This window comes from Heterocephalus glaber, unplaced genomic scaffold (genome assembly GCF_053883595.1).
Source record: "Heterocephalus glaber isolate CG9 unplaced genomic scaffold, H.glaber_assembly_v1.0 deba00000943, whole genome shotgun sequence".
NCBI lineage: Eukaryota > Metazoa > Chordata > Mammalia > Rodentia > Bathyergidae > Heterocephalus > Heterocephalus glaber.
In genome coordinates, this window is record NW_028258175.1 from 14,352,296 (window position 1) to 14,372,283 (window position 19,988).

A 19,988-nucleotide genomic window follows, 5' to 3' on the forward strand; every position below is an offset into this window, starting at 1 on the left:
GTCCTCTCAAAGCTTCATGTAGTCATGGGTGGGGCTTTTCAGAAGTGGCTGGATCTAGAGTGTGTGGTTGCTTCAGGGTGCAATGCTAGGATTAAAGGTGCTAGGGTTAAAATGGGTAATTACTAAATCAGCCCACTGATTGGGGTGGCACTGCCCTAATCCTGGTAGCCTGGATACAATCTAAGGGGCAGAAAGAGACTTGCCTTATCCTTTGCTTGCTTTGCTACCTTCTGCCCAGCATGAACTGTTTCTCCTCTGCGATGCCCCTCTGCCATGGACTGAAACCTCTACAAACTGTGAGCCAAATAAACCTCTCCTCCCTTAACTTTGGGTGTTGAGTGTTTTGTCTCAGCAATGAGAAAAGTAGCTAAGTCAGGTGAGTAAAAGGTAAAAGACAGGAGAGCTCCATTAAACTACATCTGCAGCCCGTGCTGGGCACGGTGGCACATGCCTGCAATCCCAGCACTCCGGAAGGCTGAGGCAGATGGATCTCAAGTTTGAATCTCACCTGGGAAACTTGGTGACTTAGGGAAACCCTATCTCAAAATTTTAAAAAAATTTTAAACGGGTCAGGGACATAGCTCAGTGGGAAGCCCTGGGTTCAATTCCCAGTGCCACAAAAACAAAAAACTACATGTGCAGTCCCCAAAGAGATCCTGATCTAACATATGCCCTTGACTAACATGTCTGGGTTAATAAACTAATGAAGTCTTATCAGAGGACTCTCAGACAAGGCCACCTGGTTATAACTACCGAGGTCAGCTTCTCAAGGCCGGCCAGTTCCAACCTTTCTCTGTGTCACTGGTCTCCAGCCTTGCAAGGCTGATGGAAGGGACCAGAAAAACAGTCTGTCATATCTGTGCTTCTTCTTTTCTTTTCTTTTCTTTTTGGTGGTGATGGTGCTGGGGACTGAACCCAGGGCCTTGTGAATTTTAGGCAAGCACTGCATCACTGAGCTACGCCCCAGTCCACATCTATTCTGACACTCTGTTAGAATAACTCCTTTTTGGAACATATGTTAGGCAAAAGCTAGAGTGTAACCTTTTCAAATGTTACGAGCCGTTCCCTCCACTCCTGAGAATGTGTTCTAAGAAAATAAGCCAACTGGTACTACATCTATCCATATGATAGCTATTAAGTATTTTCTCTAAAAGAAAAAAAGAAGAAGGAAAATCTGCAACAGCAACCTAAATGTCAAACCACAGGTAATAATGACATGAATTGTACTCCACCGATGGAAGGAACTCTGAATTGAACACTAAAGGGTATAATTACAGAGGTTATGTAGGGACATGGAAAATTCTTACAACAGTAAAGAAAAACACAAGATACCAAAGGGTACAAGTTTGATCTTGCAAAACCATACAGACATGAATAAGACTCCAATGTTAACATGCCAATGGATCAGCGATGACTTGTGTGTTATACAACATTTTCAATGACCTGTAATACAACACTTATGATATACAAAATAGACCAAAGGGCAAGGTCCCCAATGTACCACAAGCCCCTGCAAATTAACAGGAACAAGATTAACCAATCTAGAGTCACCATGCCCATAATCCCAACACTCAGGAGGCTGAGGCAGGAGGATTCCTGGGCTACACAGAGGGCCCTGTTTCAAAAAAACCCCAAAAAAACAACTTGTATAAATCTACTCAAAAAGGACAGAGAAAGATACACACAGAAAAGCACACACAAATCACCAGACTGTATGTCTCAGGGTGCTCAGCTTCTTACTATAAGGGAAATATAGATGAAAACACTATAAAAAAAAGAAAACATGCTTTTTACCCAGCAAATTAACAAAATTTGGTCATGTTCAGAACCAGGCATTATGCCAAGAAATAGGAATTCACTGTCAGTGGGAAGGGATTTACTAACTTTTTGAAAAATGAACAGCCTATATCTATTGAAGATAAAATTTAAATAATTTTGACCCATGTACAAGAATTCTCCACTGTCTCCTAGAACCAGGAAAATGGGAAATCTACCCAAGAATGGTCATTAATAGGGAAATAGTTCAATTAATTATTGCAAACCTGTAATTTGGAATAGCACACGACTATTGTAAGGGATTAGTGAGTTGAGTTTTTTTGTTTGTTTGGTCTCGCTCTGTAGTTCAAGTTGGCCTTGAATTTGCAGTGAACCTCCTGCCTCAGTCTCCCAAGTGCTGGGATTACAGGCGTGTGCCACCATGCCCGCCTTTTTTTTTTTTAATCTATGTTTTGACATGTCTGGCATGTTAAATTAAAAAACAGTAATAAGGGTGAAGGTGTAGCTCAGTGGTAAAGCACTTGCTGATCAGGTGCAAAGGCTTAGGTTTAATTCTTCAGTTCCAATCACACACAAAAGCAATGACTATAAAATAATCCATTTTGATTTAAACATTAGTTAAGGTTATAAATATTTATGTGATTACAAGGAAAGAAATGGAAGAACGCCTAAGTTATCAGTTAGGCCTGGAGAGTAGAATGTATGAGCCATGTGCCACTTTTGTAATAAGACAATTCTTGGGCTGGGGATTTAGCTCAGTGGTGCTGGGCCTGCCTTGAAAGCACAAGGTCCTGAGTTCGATCCCTAGTACAGGAAAAGAAAGAAAAGAAAGAAAAGAAAAGAAAGAAAGCTTTTCAAAGAAAATGCTTATGCTTAAACTAGAAAGTTTATGCAGAAACAGTAAATCACAGTGACATCAGCACTGTGGGATTCTGAGTAAAGCTTTCCATATTTTGTTGATTTAAGAGCACTTTTTAATTAATTGAGAAGTCAAAAAATGCTTAAAATTCAAATACATCTTTTAAAAACCGGAACAAAATTAAAGTACTCCTACTTTAGTATTCTGACCTAAAGCCTTTGGAATTTAAGGTTTCACCTCACTGGACAAAACTCTCTCACATAGAAGAAATCAACCAAAGCTGGATCAATTCCCACCTTGCTCAATGCTGATATGCCAGGAACACAACAGGTATTTAATAAATGCTGGTGGGTCCATTAGTAGGAGTATAAACTTGGCAGCAACCTGGCGATTATATATCAAATTTCAAAATGCAAATATGCTTCAACCTGGCAATTTCCTGTGGGGGAATTTATTCTGCTGAGTCATTTACATACACTTGCATATATGTGCACAGCATGGAGCACAGGAATATGCTGACTAACAAACCAAAAAAACTGAAAAAGACAGCCCTCAAGAGGGGACTTGTAGGAACGTGTCTCAGCTACAGAGGAACACAGGGCTTGTAAAGATCATTTCCTTTACTTTTGATCTGCATGGACTTAACATGGAAATAAAATCAGGTTCTTGGGCCAAGGATTTAGCTGAGTGGTTTTGCCACCTGCTGTGCAAGTGCAAGGACCCGAGTTTGATACTCGGTACCAAAAAAAAAAAAAAAAAAAATCACGTTCTTAAGGGAAGAGAGCAAGATATAGAACAGGATTTAGGACACGACCACATTTGGAATGGGAGAAGGTACATATGAAAACACACATACATCTGCACAGATATTGGCAGGTGGTTGAAATTTTTCTAGAAGGATGCCCAAGAAACTACCATCAATGGCTGCTTCCGGGAACAGAGGGGCAGGGAGGGGAAGTGCCAAAGCTTTACTTTTCCATTTTTAGATTCTAGATTATTCAACTTCTTTAAAGTAACAGCACCATCCAGAAAGTTACACTGCAAGATCTTCCTCATGCTAACCACCCAGGTTGATTCAGTCACATGAAGTTTTTTGGTTTTTGTTTTTTGTTTGGTACCGGGGTTCAAACTGGGGACCTTGCGCTTGAGGGGCAGGCAGTGGTACCCCTGAGCTAAATGCCCTGCCCCCACATCAAGTTTAAAATAAGTTTTCTAGTGAAAATCACCCTGTGAAAGAAAGTACCTCTTCATGGGTTGCAAAGAGCCTTTCGTAGGAGAATCAAAGGCAACTAAGGAGTGGGGAATCCCAACTCAGTCTCAACCTGGAAAGTTTCAGCAAAGGTTCAGAGACAGATGAGTCATGAAAACTACAAGCTTAGGTTAAGCTGTTTTTTTCTTTTGATCCATAACATTTTAATACTTTTCCACTTTTAAATACTGGTTTAAATTTTTTGATTGTAACATGGAAGATTCAACTTTATTATTTTTACAAAACATCATCAGAATCATAAAGCTATTATAGTTGCTTACACTCTACACACTCCCAAGGTACTTTAAAATGATTATGTTTTGAGTCTGTAGATGAACAATGACAGAAAGCCAAATATACCATCTGTACAACCTGGACTAAATACTGGTGAAGTGTTTTAATGGACAAACAACCGAGAAGCTTAACGATAACCAGCACAATTTCACAGGAGAACCAGTTTGGCCCAACTAAAAATGTCTTGATAGCAACTGACACTGATGTACTGTTGTACAAATTAGCTGATGAAACTGAACAAATGGGAAATCCATTCTTCCTCTTCCTCATTTTGCTTTCTTACCTCTCTCCTTTTCCTCCCTTCCTCTCCTTGGTCTGGCTGCCCCTGTAACAATCCCAAACCAACTGCTGCTCCTTCTCTACCAAAAACCAGGAGACCTGAATTCCAAGTGAAACACTGCTCTCTCGTCCTGGGCAGTGAGCACTTAGGGACAAAAACCTCAGATCACCAGTATTTTTCAGGTTTTGAACAGCACAAAGAAGTGACTGAGTAGAAAATAGAGTAAAAGGATAATTTTTCTTTTGCTTAGGGGAATAAAATTATCTGTGGATGAGAAAAATGTGAATATTCAGTATGTAGGAATTAGTCAAATGAAAATAATTTTAGATGGGTTGAAATACTACCTTAAGGCCAATATCCTTTCAAATGTTGACCTCTTTTGAAACATTTCCATTTTCCTGGACTCATTTCTAAATCTGATTGGGCAGGCAGGATTTACTCCAGTAAAGTACCAGTACAGTTATCTAAAGGTAACATGTATCTTTTCATTCTTTTTAAATACAAGTATTTTTAATGTAATCATTTTATTCACAGAATTGCAAAAAGTATATATCATCACCTTTAGTGCAAATGCAATGATAATTAGATTTAGATGCTGCTTTGTAAACTTTCCATACCTTTGTAAAATATAGTTATCCGATTTAGTTATGAAAGAGTTACTTGTCTGTACTCATGATGTTACCAGACATGGCAAACAGAAACACAGTGGGCATGGAGAATTACACTGAAGATTCCCTTCAGCGCCTATGAGTGAATGAACCTCCCTCCCAAACCCTCCCATTCTCCCATCCCAATCCCACAGCTGATTATAAAATAAAATACACATTTGAGGTATAAACTTTTTTTTAAACATCACAATATAAAATGTTAACTGGTGAAGTAGTAAACTGGTATGATAATTTGTCTTATTTGCCTTGCTACCTTACCACCATGTAAGCACTTTTCCACAGTCAGATTATGAACAGCATTTCTCTGTAATAAGGCATATTCCATGCACATCATTTAGAGAAAGGTAAATTTAAAAATAGAAAAGATTTATGGAGCATGAAATCTGCATGCATGTGAAGTAAGCATATGTTTTATATGTATTTTTCTCTCTGTACAGAATGATAAATATCACTATATCTGAGGCAAGTAATCCACTTCCAGGATTCTGCATTTTAAGTGATCAGGCTAAGCCCATCATTAAATTATCACCTTGCATTTATCATTAAGACTCCATTACCATGTAGGCAAATGGAAAATATGCAGGACATGTTCTATGGGACGATTTTCTGCTTTACAAAATGGGTCTGTTTTCTGTGTTTCCAAAGAGATGAACAAGTAAGCAAAGCATCTACAAAATGCCTCTGACTTATATAAACACATCTGTGTGTAAACACAATGAAGATTTGAAGTGGGCAGTCACTCTGACTTCAATGAGTACCATTCCTTGCCTCAACTCCATGCTTCAAGGTTTTTCACAGAGGACTAAAACTAAAGAAGGCATTTTACACGTTAAGTTCTTATAGCAACTAAGGAAAGTATCAATTTGAGTAAGTGGAGTCCTTTGCTATGTTGCTGAAATCTGTGATCAAGAGGCAAATAGGAACAACTGCTAAGATTTTGTGTATACCTTGCAACATATCTTTTAAACTGACCCAAACTAGGGTGAGCAAATATATCTGTTACAGAATACTAGATATTTATATTGAATCAAATGTCAAATTCAAACAGGCCTATTTGCCTTAACAAGTATACTGTATATTCTGCTACAAATTTCAGAAAAACATAAGCTCATCTTATCCTGACCATTTTACCAGAAAGGATTCAATACCCACAAGATTTGTACAGATGTTTCTGTCTGGAGGCAGGCAGAGCCAATTTAAGGATTAACAAACTGTGTTTGTAACAAACTGAAAAAAATCTGTAGCACATAGTACACAACCAAAAAAATACAACAGAAATATAAAGGTATGGGTGGGGGGAAATAAAGCTTTTCACTCTTTCTCCATCAGAACCAAGGTTGGTTAAGTTTTAAAACTCAAGATTCATTCACACATAAAAGGATCAGCAGGCTGTGACTCTACTGGGCTCTGAGTACTGACTGTTTCCCTTGCCAGGCTGGGGTAAGCAACCTCCCCGTGATTTCCAGGCCCTTTCTGACTGCCACATGCCATTCTGTTAGTGTATTATGCATTCTGGAGAATATCCCAAGCACAGTTTTGGTGAGCAAGCTCTGCAGTTATTCTGAGTTAAATTCCGTGATATAGTCTGGCCATATCAAGTTCCTCTGGGCCTTTGCACATGTGATTCCTTCTCCCTGAGATGCCCTTTCCCCCAGATCTCTGCAAGGCCATCTTTGCCACAGAGATCTTGGGTCAGATGTCACCTCTTCCCAAAGGCCTTGCACAGCTAGACATCAGCTGGGGCATCCCCAGTGCCAGCCCCAGGAACATGGTCGTGTCCATTTTGTTCCTTGCTCCCACCCTCCTCCAGTGTCTAGATTAGTGCTGAGGTGTGCAAGGTGCTCAATTAATAGCAATCAAGGAAAAGATGAAAAATGATTGTAAGAACACACTCAAGTTTTCCACTGGGAAAAATAAAAACCCATAGGCACTCAATAAATGCTCTCAATATGCTGAGAGCATCCTCAAGCAAGTAATTAACCAAAAAGGCCGATAAAAAATGGCCTGAGGTTCTCACGCACAGGGATGCAGAAAGTTCATAAGGAGATGAACCCCTCACAATTAGGCCAGGTGAACACTTAGATTAAATCTCCACTTTGTAATCATCCCCTCATCCTGGAGGGGTTTAAAGTGAAGGCACAGAGCTTCAAAGCTGGCCCCGAAGGAAACGAGAAATGCGTTTTCACGGCTGACACTTAACTGTCCCACATTTCAACCAGAAGAACCGAAGAGGGTGGAAGAGAGACACAGCCCCTCGGGTCTGGGTTCCTCCCCAGCTAGTGGAGTTTAACCTCCTTAAGCCCCATTAAGCTCCTCCCTCCCGCAGCCTCGGGAAGCCAATTATGCCAAGGTTCCACAGCCCACGACCTCTTAGGGGGATTCCAGGACGGGGAGGCAGTCTCACCACAAATTTCTCCTCTGAACCAGTGACCACGCCAGTCCCACCCCCTCGGCGATGTCCGAACACAACAGGGGGGAGGTGCTCCCAGCACCCAGTGAGCAGAGACCAGGGACAAAGCCAAACAGAGAACAATCTGGACCAAGTGCCAACAGGACTGAGGCTGAGAACCTCGCCCCATGTCTCCACACCTCAAAAGATGGGTCCTTCCAAGGCCCTGCTCAGCCCTCGGGCCGGGCAGACTCTGCCTGGCTTTCTCTCCCGGGCAGCAAGCATCCCTCAGGACTCCTGGCCTCTCCTTACTATCCCAAACCATTTATTTATTTATTTTTGCAAAATGTTCAGGCATGGTTTTATAAGCTGGGTTTTACTAACCATTAAGATCTGATAACTGAAGTTAGGCCCCTCTGAGAAAAGTCTGGAGCCTAGGTACTCTGGTTTCAAATTCCTCAGGCCACCATAATTAGTTGACCATTCCCCTCCTGCTGCCTCAGGCACTGGATTGTGTCCTCAGAGTCAGGCTTGGAGACACAGCTCAGTAGTAGTGTTTGCCTAGCAGACAGGAGGGTATGAGTTCCACCCTCAGCACCACCAAAAAGAAAAAAAAAAGCATTTAAAAAAGTAGTGGTGGCCAGGTATGGTGGCACAAGCCTGTAATCCCAGCATTGGGGAGGTTGAGCCAGGACAATCACTGTGAGTTCAAGGCAACCTTGGGCTACACTGTGAGTTCAAGGCCAGCCTTAACTGTTTAGAGAGGCTCTGTCTCAAAAAATAAAACAATAAAATTAAATTTAAAAAGTGGTGGCACACACCTATAATGCACTCGGGGAGGCTGAGGCAGGATGATCCAGGACTACCATAGCAAGACCTTGTCTCAAAAAACACAACAAAATCTAGCCAGTTAGAACAGACCCCAGTGCAGTCACTGAAACGCTGGGATAAAAAGCAACAGATGCCGGTTCAAATACTAGCAGGTACCAGGTGGGTGGCAAATTTAACAGAGGGTGACCAGGTATGAGAAAGTACAGTGAAACAGAGAACAGACACTTGGCCTTAAATGAAAGCGACAGTAAAAAGAGGTGAGGACTTCAGCAAACTGGAGTAAACAGGCCTGTCCCTAAGGGGGCTGCCCCTGCTAGGCCCAATGCACTCTGGTCACCTGATTTTCAGAAATCCAAAACCCAGACGTTCCTGTGAACTTTTCCCATTAGTAAATACTGGAATTATAGCCATTCACATAATCAGAATAAAGCCAAGCCAGGCCCCTGATGGACTAATGGAAACTCCAGTTCAGGATGTGTCTCTGATACTCAAACACAAATGCTGATTGAACCTACGGTGTTCGAGGTGCTGGGGTCTGGGGAAAAGAGATGGACAAAACCCTCTGGGAAGCTGGGTGTGGTGCTGCATGCCTCTGATCCCAGCCCTAGGGAGGCTGATGCAGGAGGATCGCCATGAGTTCAAGGCCAGCCTGGGCTACATAGTGAGACCCTGTCTCAAAAAAAAAAGACCCCATGGGTAACCCTGCAAGACAAAATATAAGCAGCCCAATGGAAGCTGGAGGGCCCTAAGTCACCCCCAACAAGTGACATTTCACCCAGACTATCTCTTCAGAGAGGCTTCAGCGAGGTTTGCAAGCCATCCCAGAGCTTTAGGACATTCATTCATTCAACAAGTGTTTACTGAGTGCCAGGTACTCTCCTAGTTGTTGAGATTACAGCTGTAAACAGGCAAAATCCTTGTCCCTGCAGAGCTGACCTTTTGGTGGAAATTTACAGTAAGCACTATAAACAAGTAGAACACTGCATAGCCAAGGAAGCAGTAAGAGATATGGGGTGTGAAGCAGAGAACTGTGCACGCAGGGGAAGGGGAAGGGGGTCACAGAAAGCTGCCTGAGGTGACAGCCCAACAAGATAAGGAGGTGAGAGAACACTCCAAGCAGTAGAGGCAGCAAGTGCAAAGGCCCTGAGGCAGGAGCAGGCCTGGCAGTGGTGTGGCTGGAGTGGAGTGAGACAGAAACAGCAAGGGATGAGGTTCTGGCTTCTACCCTGAGGACAAGAGAGGAGCAACTACCTGGTTCTAAGCAGAACAGGGGCAGGATCGCATGTGTATCTAACAGGGTCCCTCTGGCAGCTGGGCTGAGACCAAGTTGCAGGGGTCAGGTGGAGTTAGGTCAGCATTGGCAAGGTGAGCACTCAAATCCAGGCACTAGCTGCTGGGAGGCCATGGGAAGCAGGCAGATTTGGATACATTTTGAAGGACCTGGCAACAGGATTTGCTGATGGTTCTGATACGGGGTGGGAAGGGGAAGGCGGCAAGGACACTGCTTTTGTCCTCTGTGAGGGCAGCACTGCCTACCCTGAGGCAGGAGGGCTGGGGGAGTCCGAGCTCCTCTGGGATCTGGTAAGGGGGAGGCACCTCTGAGTCACCAGGGGGAGAGATTTGCTCCCTAAGTTTAGTCCACAGCAGACAGGCATTTTGTCCCCCACCACCATGTTCTAAGACCAGGCACCTCCAAAACCATCACAAAGACGCCAGGCAGCTCAGGACCTGACCCCTTGAGAGAGTCTCAGCCAGACCCGCGAGCTGTGGCTCCCTCCGAGAAAGGCCTAATCTGCTCATGCATTGTTCTCTCCAAGGCCAAAGAGGCTCCTCCTCCAAGAGCTGTTTACGTCGTCAGGACCTCAGGCCTGGTCCAGCCACCACTCAGGTTCAACATCCACCCAGAGAAGTGGGTGTCAGGGAGGCTAAACTGCAACAGCGCTCGCCAAGGAGCCTCTCGCTCTGCCTCAACTCACCACTCCATTCATTATAGGGACTGCATTATCCCACATGGGGAAACTGAGGCTGCAGAGGCAAAGTAAAGTAACTTGCCTCAGCTGCAGGGCCAGGATGTGGACCCAAGGAATATGAGCACTTGCTCTGCCCAACCACACTATACTGCTGAGTTGTCTTCTCGACCTTTCCATATTTGCCGATTTTTCTACCGGGGCATGACACATTACCACACATTGCTTTTTAAAAAACTGACTGGCAAGGGGTGCCCCAGACCCATTTTCCTGACCATCGTTCAAACATCGGCCACAAAAAGCGCCCCTCCTACCCACTCCAGAGCCCCCACGGTCACACTTATGAACGAAGACGGCCAAGTACCAGGAACTCAGCCCCCGTTTTGCATTTAGGTAACAAAGTTCCTGTTTCCTCGCCCCAGTGCATCTGCCTGGGGGAGGCGGCAGTCAAGACCTTAGCACCAAGGCGTTTCCCCCTCCCGGTTTTCCTGGGGGCCAGAGGCAGAGAGGACACCAGCCGGGAACAAGGCTCCAGAGCAGGGGTGGAGAACCTAAAGCACTGGGGCCACAGCCAGCTGTGTGTTATCACTGAAAGCCTAAAAGGTTCTCCATTGCTGCCCTAGAGGGTCACACGTGGGCCAGCAACCTTGATTGCAAGAGGAACCAATCAGGAGTAGCTACATGGACTTCACAGGCCAAATCCACCCCTGCAAGCAACAGAAAAAGTGAGTCCAGGGAAGGCAAAGAACTGGAACAGAAAGGTTCATCTTTGGAAAGAATGATGATAACTGCTGTTTATCTCTGTGCCAGGCACAGGCTGAGCCGCTCCCTGATTCACAACTCCAGGAGGCTAGGGCAGTGTAGCTCCTGTCCCCACTTTACAGATGGGGACACTGAAGGACGGAGGCAGCATGGCTTGCCCAAGAACACACAGTCATCAGACTGGCTGAGACCCGGCTCTCCTTGCCAGGAGCCACCAGCATTATGCTGCATCTGCACTCTCCTGCTATGTGGAGGCTCTGTGCACCAGCTAGCCACTCACAAATTCTGGTCTCAGGGCACCTCCCAAAACTGGGGCATCCAGCAGGTCTAGAAATCCAGGGGAGGAGAGGTAGAAGAATCCTACAAGGCCACAACTGAGGGCGGCATGGGGACCCGCCCAAGGTGAAGACTAACCACCAAGCGCAACTCAGGCATCTCATACCTGCTGCAGCAAAAGGGCCTTGGGAGAGAAATACACAACCTGTTTCTGGGATGGACTATTTAGCTAAATCAAGAGGAGAGAGGATACCTTAAACGTAATTCACCTGTCATCCCAGCCTGGAGCCATCAGTCAAATACATCCTGATACAAAATCTAACTTAGGGTCACGTACACTTCCCCTTACCTTAGCAGAAGAAAATAAACAAGAAACTACCCCAGAATTCATGAAGCACTAAGCCAGATCCTCATGTGGACCTTCCAGAAATAATCTTGCTGTTGGTACACCTAGTACAGGGCTCAGGGGACCCAAAGTCGCTCCTAATCCAATTGCCAATAGGCTCCAATCACTCTCAGACCCTGAATGCAAAGTACCTGTGCTATTTCAAGCCCCAGGGTAAATCTCCAACTCCACTGGCTTAAAAGTGAGAGTACCAAAGTGTGCTGTTGGGTTGTTCCACCAAAATGACACTCTCTAACAAGAAAGCCAGCCACCCAGGGCCCTTGAAAGTGACTTTTCAACACTGGGGAAAGGACCATAACACAGGACAAGAAGGTATTTCTGGATGCTAATCACCAGCTCCTGAAAACCCAGGGTGTTTTTCCTGTTTCCTAAACGAAAAGCAAAACAACTGTGTCCAGGTTTGCCTGCGATGTTTACCAATAATCCCAACAGCGTGACACAGAAGTGGCCTCCTATACGAGGGGCAAATCGCATTACAGAGACACTGGGGATTAGAGCACAGAAAGTGAACTCTGGAGGCCTGGCTGGCCTGAGCACTCCACGTTTCAGAGGAAAACCCCACGGCAGTGCCAGAGGAGCCTCACCACCTTACCGGGAAGGCACAGCCACAGGTACCAGGCTGCACTGGAGGCTCAGGTGGAACAGGCCTGGACATTCCTGCTCCTCTGGCTTCCCCACCCCACCCCGCACACATAGCATTTAGGCAGAAAGGAAGGAAAAGATGACAAAAATATGTAACCACAGACAGTAATGGGGATGTAAAACAACGGGGCAAAGCCCGGTCCAATCAGCGTGAAGCCCCTTTCTACAATCTGGGACCGTCCTTCCCCAGCTCACCGGTTAGTAACGGGGTGTCTTTGGTGAAAAGGGGGTCCCAACACTTTAAAAAGACGGGTGAACGGGAGGCAGAGAGCCAGGGCTCCCCGGACTCCGTCTCCATGGCTCCCTTTCCTACGAAGTGAGGAACTGCAGAGAACCCCACAGCAGAGAGTCCCCTTAGCTCTCCCAAAGCCCTGAGTCTGGCACAAGCCCTCCTCACCGCCACCGCCACCCCGCCATGCCCTGCCTGCCAGGACCCGCGTCGCCCGAGCCCCCCCCACCCGCCACCGGCTGCACTGGGGGGAGGACCCCGGCGGCTGCCCGGCGGCTGCCCGGCGGCGACCTGCGGTCCCCGGGGGCCGGACGGCGAAGGGCCCGCGCCTCCCCGCGCCGCCGGCCTCTAAGCAGCGGCCTCCCTGCCCGAGCCCCGCGCGTTCGCGCGTCCCCTGCGCGTACCCAGAAGGAGTCGGAGCCCTCCGCGCTGCAGAAGCCGCGGAGCGCCATGCGGACGGCGGCGAGGGTCGGCGGTGAGGCTCGGCAGCAGGCAGACCGGCCCGGCGCGGGCGGCAGCGGTGGCGGAGGAGTCGAGCGGGGCCGCAACGCCGCCGGGTTGGCTGGCGTCACCGGGATGCGAGCGGAGCCCCGCCCCGCCCCGCCCCGCCTCCCCTCGCCTCCCCTCGCCCCGCCCAGCAGCACGGGTCGCCTAGTGGCAAGGCGTGGGCAGCGTGCGGACCCCTTGACACCCAACCTGCAGGCCTGCGTCCTCCAGCGCCCGAGCCCACCCCTTTTCCCACAGCCCCGGGGCATTTTGGTACCCCTGAAGGCCTGCCCAGGGCCTTGGCAGGAGCTTCTGAGTCTTGATACAAGGGCAGCAATCATAACCTGGAGAAACACCTCTGCGAGTCTGCACAGTGCCAGAACCCATGGCTGTGTCCTCGCTATTACTACTTCCTCTTGGTGCAGGAGCAAAACCAGGGCCACAGAAGTTGAGTGACATTTGCCAGGGTCACCTGGCTCTCAACTGGCGGGCAGGGATTTGAACCCAGGCAGTTGCCTCCAAAATCGATAGAAACAGGAAGTGGAGTCTCTGAAGAATCTACCCTTTCTAGATGGGGAAACTGAGGCTCAGAGAAGAAACTTGCTGAAGCACTCAGTAAGCAAGGAATGGAGGTGGGGTTCAAACTCAGACCAGTCTGGCCCAGAGCAGCTTGGCTCTGGGGCTATCTCTGGCCCACACACCTGTGCCCTCACCCCACCCCCGCGTGTGTGCAAAGCACCCTCACTGCTTCTGGCCCCCTGAGCACCACCCAGGAAATAAGCAGATGGTCGATCTTCATCTCAAAGGCAAAGAAGCAAGTCCAGAGACACACTGGCAGTTAACAGGCATCCATGGTGCCAGCTTCCTAGGGCTGTGTGCTTAGCCATTGACATGAGTTAACCTGTATCGTTTGCATAACAGCCAGGAGGGAAGTGATATTGTTGTCCTCATTCTGCAGAGGAGAAGCCTGTGGCCCTGAGCGGCAGAGTACTTTATCTGGGGCTCTTCCTATGATAAGTGACTCAACCCAACTTTGAGCCCAGGTGGTCTGGTTGGGGACAAGGATAAAACAGCCACTGATGGTCACCATTGTGCTGTGTTGTCGCAGGCAGCCAGACGGGGGCACACCTGCTATACCACCACTGCGGGAGGCTGAGACCGAAGGATTGTAAATTTGAGCCCGTCCTGTGCAATTTAGGGAACCCTGTCTCAAAATTTTAAATGTTAAAGAGCCAGTATGGAGGTAGCTCCGTGTGAAGGCTCTGGGTTCAAACCTGTAAGAAAAAAAATTTTTAAATGAAAAAAGCAGTTAGAGACGGGCTGGGGCTGGGGCCAGGGATTTTAAGCTTTCTCTGTGATTCCAGCAATACCTTTCCCCTGTCCACTCCTCCGTAGTTCCCAGACTGCTGTGTGGTTCCCATTACACACGCACACGCAAAACAGGTGCAGCAAGTAAAACAGGAGCTGAGTTTGAATTTGAGACCCGTCTTCCTTCAGAATGATTGGGGGAGGAAGGAGGGAGATGGCATCTCCAGTGATTTGTTTTTATTGGCCAGGTCCCCTCAGGGGGAGTGAATTATTACAGAATAATTACTTTCAGGTGATAATGCTGGCTGTGCTATCACTTAGTAAATACTTACGGAACATCTACTGTATGCCAGCTGTCTGACGACAGACAGACTTGGTTTTTGCACCTGGTATCACCACAGATCAAAGCCAGGGTCTTGAACACACTAGGTAAGCACTCTGCCCCAGGACTATCTCCTCGGCCCCTCAACTCTGAAGTGATTTTAAAGAGCTGGGTTGTTCATCTTTAGGTGCATTGATGGTAAGGCAATGGATATTAATCAAATACGTGCATAAATAAAAGTGTGTTGCCAGGATGGTAAGGCCCGGGAAGAAAAAGTGAGCATAACAGGCCTAAAGGGCCCTGGCCCTGGGCGTGGGTGGATGTCAGGAAAGCTTCCTGCAGGAAGGGCTTTCAGCTGAGTCCAGGCAGTGAGTCAGGCTCCAGGCTGAAGGAAGCAGCTTAGAGAAAACTCTTGAGGCAGAGGAGCTCTTTGCGGGGACCTGAAGACCTGTGTGGCTCAAAATCAGAATACTGCTCACCACCGGCAGATACTGAGCAGGAAAGGGAGCAAGAGAACTCGCCAGGGGCATGGAAATGGTCCATGGAGCTCCAGGGAGGGAGGCAGAAGGGCCCCATGTGACAGAGGAGGGCGACAGCAAGGGCAGAGCAAGTAGGATGGTGGTGGCCAAGGGCGGGGCAGTGGGGAGCCGCAGGTGGATTTTAGGCAGAACAACAGACAGATTGGTTTCCTTCTCGTCCTCTTTAATCATTCATTCTTTCAACAATTTGTTAAAATAAATTTTATTTTATTTTATCCCGTTCCCCCCTCAAGCCCCCTCCCCTCCCTATGTACAAAAGCTTTGTTTCCATTTTTTCCTATTTTTACCTTCCTTCCTTTCTCTCTCCCTCCTCCCTTGTTCCCCTTCCCATTTGAACACTTTCTTCCCATTTCCCAGCATCCATTATACATCTCAGTCCTCATTTCCACATTTAGTTTCTCACACCAGAGAAACAATGCGGAATTCACACGTTTGTCCGATGGATTTCACTTAAGAGTATGGTCTCAAAGTCCATCCATTTAGCTATAAATGTGTGCGGCTCATCCTTCTTTATGGCAGAGAAGTACTCCATTGTATAAAAACAGATCTTTTTTATCTACTCATCAGCTGATAGGCATTTGGGCTGTTTCCAAGATTTAGCTATTACAAACTGTGCTGCTATAAACATGGGTGTGCATATATCACTGTGGTAGGATGTTTTTAATTCTTTCGGGAAGATGCCAAGAAGAGATATAGCTGGGTTAAAAGGAACGTCTAGTTTTAGTTCTTTGAGAAATCTCCACAATAGGGCCGGGGATTTAGCTCAGTGGTTCTGGCACCTGCCTCGAAAGTGCAAGGTCCCGAGTTCAATTCCCAGTACCAAAAAAAAAAAAGAGAGAAATCTCCACAATGATTTCCACAGTGGTTCCACCACTCTACACTCCCACCAACAGTGGAAAAGATTCCTTTTTCCTCCAAAGCCCCTCCAGTATTTGTTAGTGGTTGATTGTTTTGATAGCAGCCATTCTTTCTGGAGTGAGATGGAATCTCAGCGTTGTTTTAATTCGCATCTCTCCAATGACCAATGATGTTGAACATTTTTTCATATATTTAATTGCCATTTCTAATTCTTCGTTTGAGAAGTGTCTTTTTATTTCAGATGCCCACTTTTTGCATTGGGTCTTTAAATTTGGAGGGGTTGATTTTCTTGACTCCTTTATATATTCTAGATAATAGTCCTTTATCTGAATAGCTGGTAAAAATTTTTTCCCACTTTGTGGGTTGTCTCTTTGCTCTATTGCTGGTTTCTCTTGCTGTGCAGAAGCTTTTTAATAAGATGAGGTCCCAGTTGTTGATTCTTTGTAATATTTCTCCTGTGGTCTCAGTTTTTTTCATGAATTCTTTGCCTACTCCTATGTCCTCAAATGTTCTACCTATTCTCTCCTCCAGCAGATTTAGTGTTTCTGTTTTAATATTTAGATCTTTGATCCATTTTGATTGTAAATTAGTACATAGTGAAAGATATGGGTCTAATTTCAATCTTTGGCATGTGGAAAGCCAGTTTTTCTAGTACCATTTATCAAAGAGGCTCTCTTTCTTTCAGTGAAATTGTTTGGCTCCTATGCCAAAGATAAGGTGGTTGAGTATTCTGGAGTTGTTTCTGCATCCTCTAGTCTGTTCCATTGATTCTCAGGTCTCTTCTTTTACCAGTACCATGCTGTTTTTATCACCATAGCTTTGTAGTATAATTTAAAGTCAGGGATTGTGATACCTCCTGCTTTGCCTTTGTTCCCAGAATTGTCTTTGCTATTCTAGATCTCTTCTGGTTGCAAATGAATTTTAGGATTTTTTTTTTCTAATTCTGTGAGATATGTTGTTGGGATTTTGATTGGAATTGCATTAAAACTGTATAATAATTTTGGAAGTATGGTCATTTTCACTATATTTGTTCTTCCTACCGAAGAGCAAGGAATGTCTTTCCATTTTCTGATATCCTCTTCAATCTCCTTTTTTAGAGTACTGTAGTTTTCAATGTAGAGGTCTTTTATTTCCTTTGTTAGATTGATTCCTAGGTATTTCATTTTTTTGGATGCTACTGTGAAAGGGATTGTTTTTCTCTCTCCATGAGTCTGTTATTTGTACACAGGACTTTTTTTTTGGTACTGGGAATCGAATTTGGGACCTTGCACTTGTAAGGTTGGCGGCGGAACCACTGAGCTAAATCCCCAGCCCCTGGCTATTGACTTTTGAGTATTGACTTTGTATCCAGCTACACCACTGGACTTGGTTATCATGTCATCTGCAAATAATGATAATTTAGCTTTTTCCTTTCCTATCCTTATTCCTTGTATTTCTTTCTTTTGTCTAATTGCTCTAGCTAATGTTTCCAGAACTATACTGAACAAGAGTGGTGACAGTGGACATCCTTGTCTTGTTCCTGATTTTAGAATGAAAGCTTTCGGGTTTTGTCCATTTAATATGGTGTTGGCTGTTGGTTTGTCATAGATGGCTTTTATCGGATTGAGATAATGTCCACCTATACCAATCTTCTGTAGGGTTTTTATCATGAATGAGTGTTGGACCTTGTCAAATGCTTTTCCTGCATCTATTGAGAGGATCATATAGTTTTTGTCCTTGGCTCTGTTAACATAGCATACTGCATTTATTGATTTGCATATGTTGAACCATCCCTGCATCCCTGGGATGAATCCTACTTGGTCATGGCGTATAACCTGCTTGATGATTTTCTGCATTCTGTTTGCCAGTATCTTATTGAGGATTTTTGCATCTATGTTCATTAGGGAGATTGGCCTGTAATTCTCCTTTTTGGTTGGATCCTTCTCTGATTTTGGAATCAGGCTAATGCTTGCTTCCAGGAATGAATTTGGGAGTATTGCTTCCCTTTCAATTTCATTGAAGAGTTTGAGGAGTAGCAGCATTAGGTCTTCTCTAAATTTCTTATAGAATTCAGCAGTGACTCCATCAGGCCCAGGGCTTTTCTATGTTGGTAGTTTTAAAATTACATATTCAATTTTATTGGCTGATATTGGTTTATTTAGAATTTCTCTATCTTCTTGATTCAGCTTTGGTAATTCATATGTATCTAGGAATCTGTCCATTTCTTCTGTATTTTCCATCTTATTAGAATACAGGTTCTCAATGTAGATATTGATGATCTTCTCTATCTCTGCAGAGTCTGTTGTGATTTTACCCTTTTCACTCCTAATTGCATGGATTTGAGTCTTTCCTTTTTTTTGATAAGATTGGTTAAAGGTTCATCAATTTTATTTAATCTTTCAAAGAACTAACTCTTCAATTCATTGATTCTTTGTATTGTTTTCTTAGTCTCCATTGCATTAATTTCTGCTCTGATTTTTATAATTTCCTCCCTCGTACAAGCTTTGTTCTTGACTTGCTCTTCTTTTTCTAGAAGCTTGAGGTTCAACATTAGGTTGTTTATTTGAGCCTGCTCTGTTTCCCTTGCTATAAATTTTCCTCATAGCACGCTTTCACTGCATCCCATAAATTCTGGTATGCTGTATTGTCATTATCATTTAATTGTAGAAATTGTTGGATTTCTTCTTTAATTTCATCTGTGACTCATTGGTTGTTCAGGAGGGTATTATTTAATTTCCATGTGTTTATGAAGTTCTTGTGGTTTCTTTTGCTGTTGATTTTCAATTTAATTGCACTATGGTCTGAAAATATGCATGTGATCATTTCAATTCCTTTGTATTTACTTAAGCATCTTCTATGAGCTAGTATATGGCCTATTTTGGAGAAAATCCCAGCTGAGAAGAATGTGTATTCTGATGTGGGGTGGAATGCTCTGTAGACATCTACTAAGTCCATTTGTTCAAAAATTTGGTTCAATTCTAATATTTCATTGTTGCTTTTTGTTTGATCTGTCTATTCATAAGAGTGGGGTATTGAGGTCTCCCAATTACAACTGTATTAGCGCTTATGATTTTTCATGTCCCTTAATATTTGTTTTGTATAGTTTGGTGCGCCATTATTTGGTGCATATATATTTAGGATTGTTATCTCTTCCTCTTGGATTGTTCCCTTTACCAGGATGTAGTGACCTTCTTTGTCTCTCCTAATTAGTCTTGGCTTGAAGTCCACTTTGTCTGCAAATAGAATAGCTATCCCTGCTTTTCTATAGTTTCCTGTCGCATGGAATATTGTTTTTCATCCCTTGACTTTCAGTCTGTGAATTTTTTTCTATTAAATGTGTTTCTTGTATGCAACAGATTGTTGTATCTTGTTTCTTTACCATTCTGCCAGTATGTTTCTTTTGATTGGTGAAATGAGATCATTAGCATTGATGGTTATAACTGATATGTATCGTCTTATCTCTGTTATGTTATTTTCCTGCTATTGGCTTGTTTCTTTCCTTTTCTGTTTAATTTCTTACCTTGCCTGGTGTATTCATTCTGTTGGAGTTCATAGAGTTGTTATCTTTATTGTCTCTTTCTACAATATCCTTCAGAACACTTTGGAGTGCTGGTTTTGTGGTCATGAATTTCTTCAGGTGTTGTCATGGAAGTATCTTATTTCTCCATCAATTTTGAAGAATAGTTTTGCTGGGTACATCAATCTAGGTTGGAGATTGTTTTCCTTTAGGCCTTGAAATACTTCACTCCAAGATCTCCTTGACTTGAGAGTTTGTGTTGAGAAGTCTGCTGTGATTCTGATGGGCTTTCTTTTATAGATGATTTGTTTCTTTTCTCTAACAGCTTTTAATATTCTGTCCTTGTGTTGT

The 19,988-nt window shown here is 44.6% G+C and overlaps 1 protein-coding gene across 3 annotated transcripts in view; it reads right to left on the reverse strand.

Annotated features, from left to right (window-relative positions):
- Positions 1-13,188, reverse strand: part of Abcc1 (ATP binding cassette subfamily C member 1 (ABCC1 blood group)) — a 139,356-nt gene extending 126,168 nt beyond the window's left edge. For 2 of the 3 annotated variants that reach the window (XM_087209181.1, XM_004855790.3), the window contains exon 1: positions 13,033-13,188. In XM_087209181.1, the coding sequence (XP_087065307.1) occupies positions 13,033-13,080 (48 nt within the window). In that variant the 5' untranslated portion in view covers positions 13,081-13,188. The remainder of the gene's footprint in view (positions 1-13,032) is intronic. The other variant, XM_021237215.2, reaches the window with a different exon arrangement.
- Positions 13,189-19,988: the final 6,800 nt, after the last annotated feature.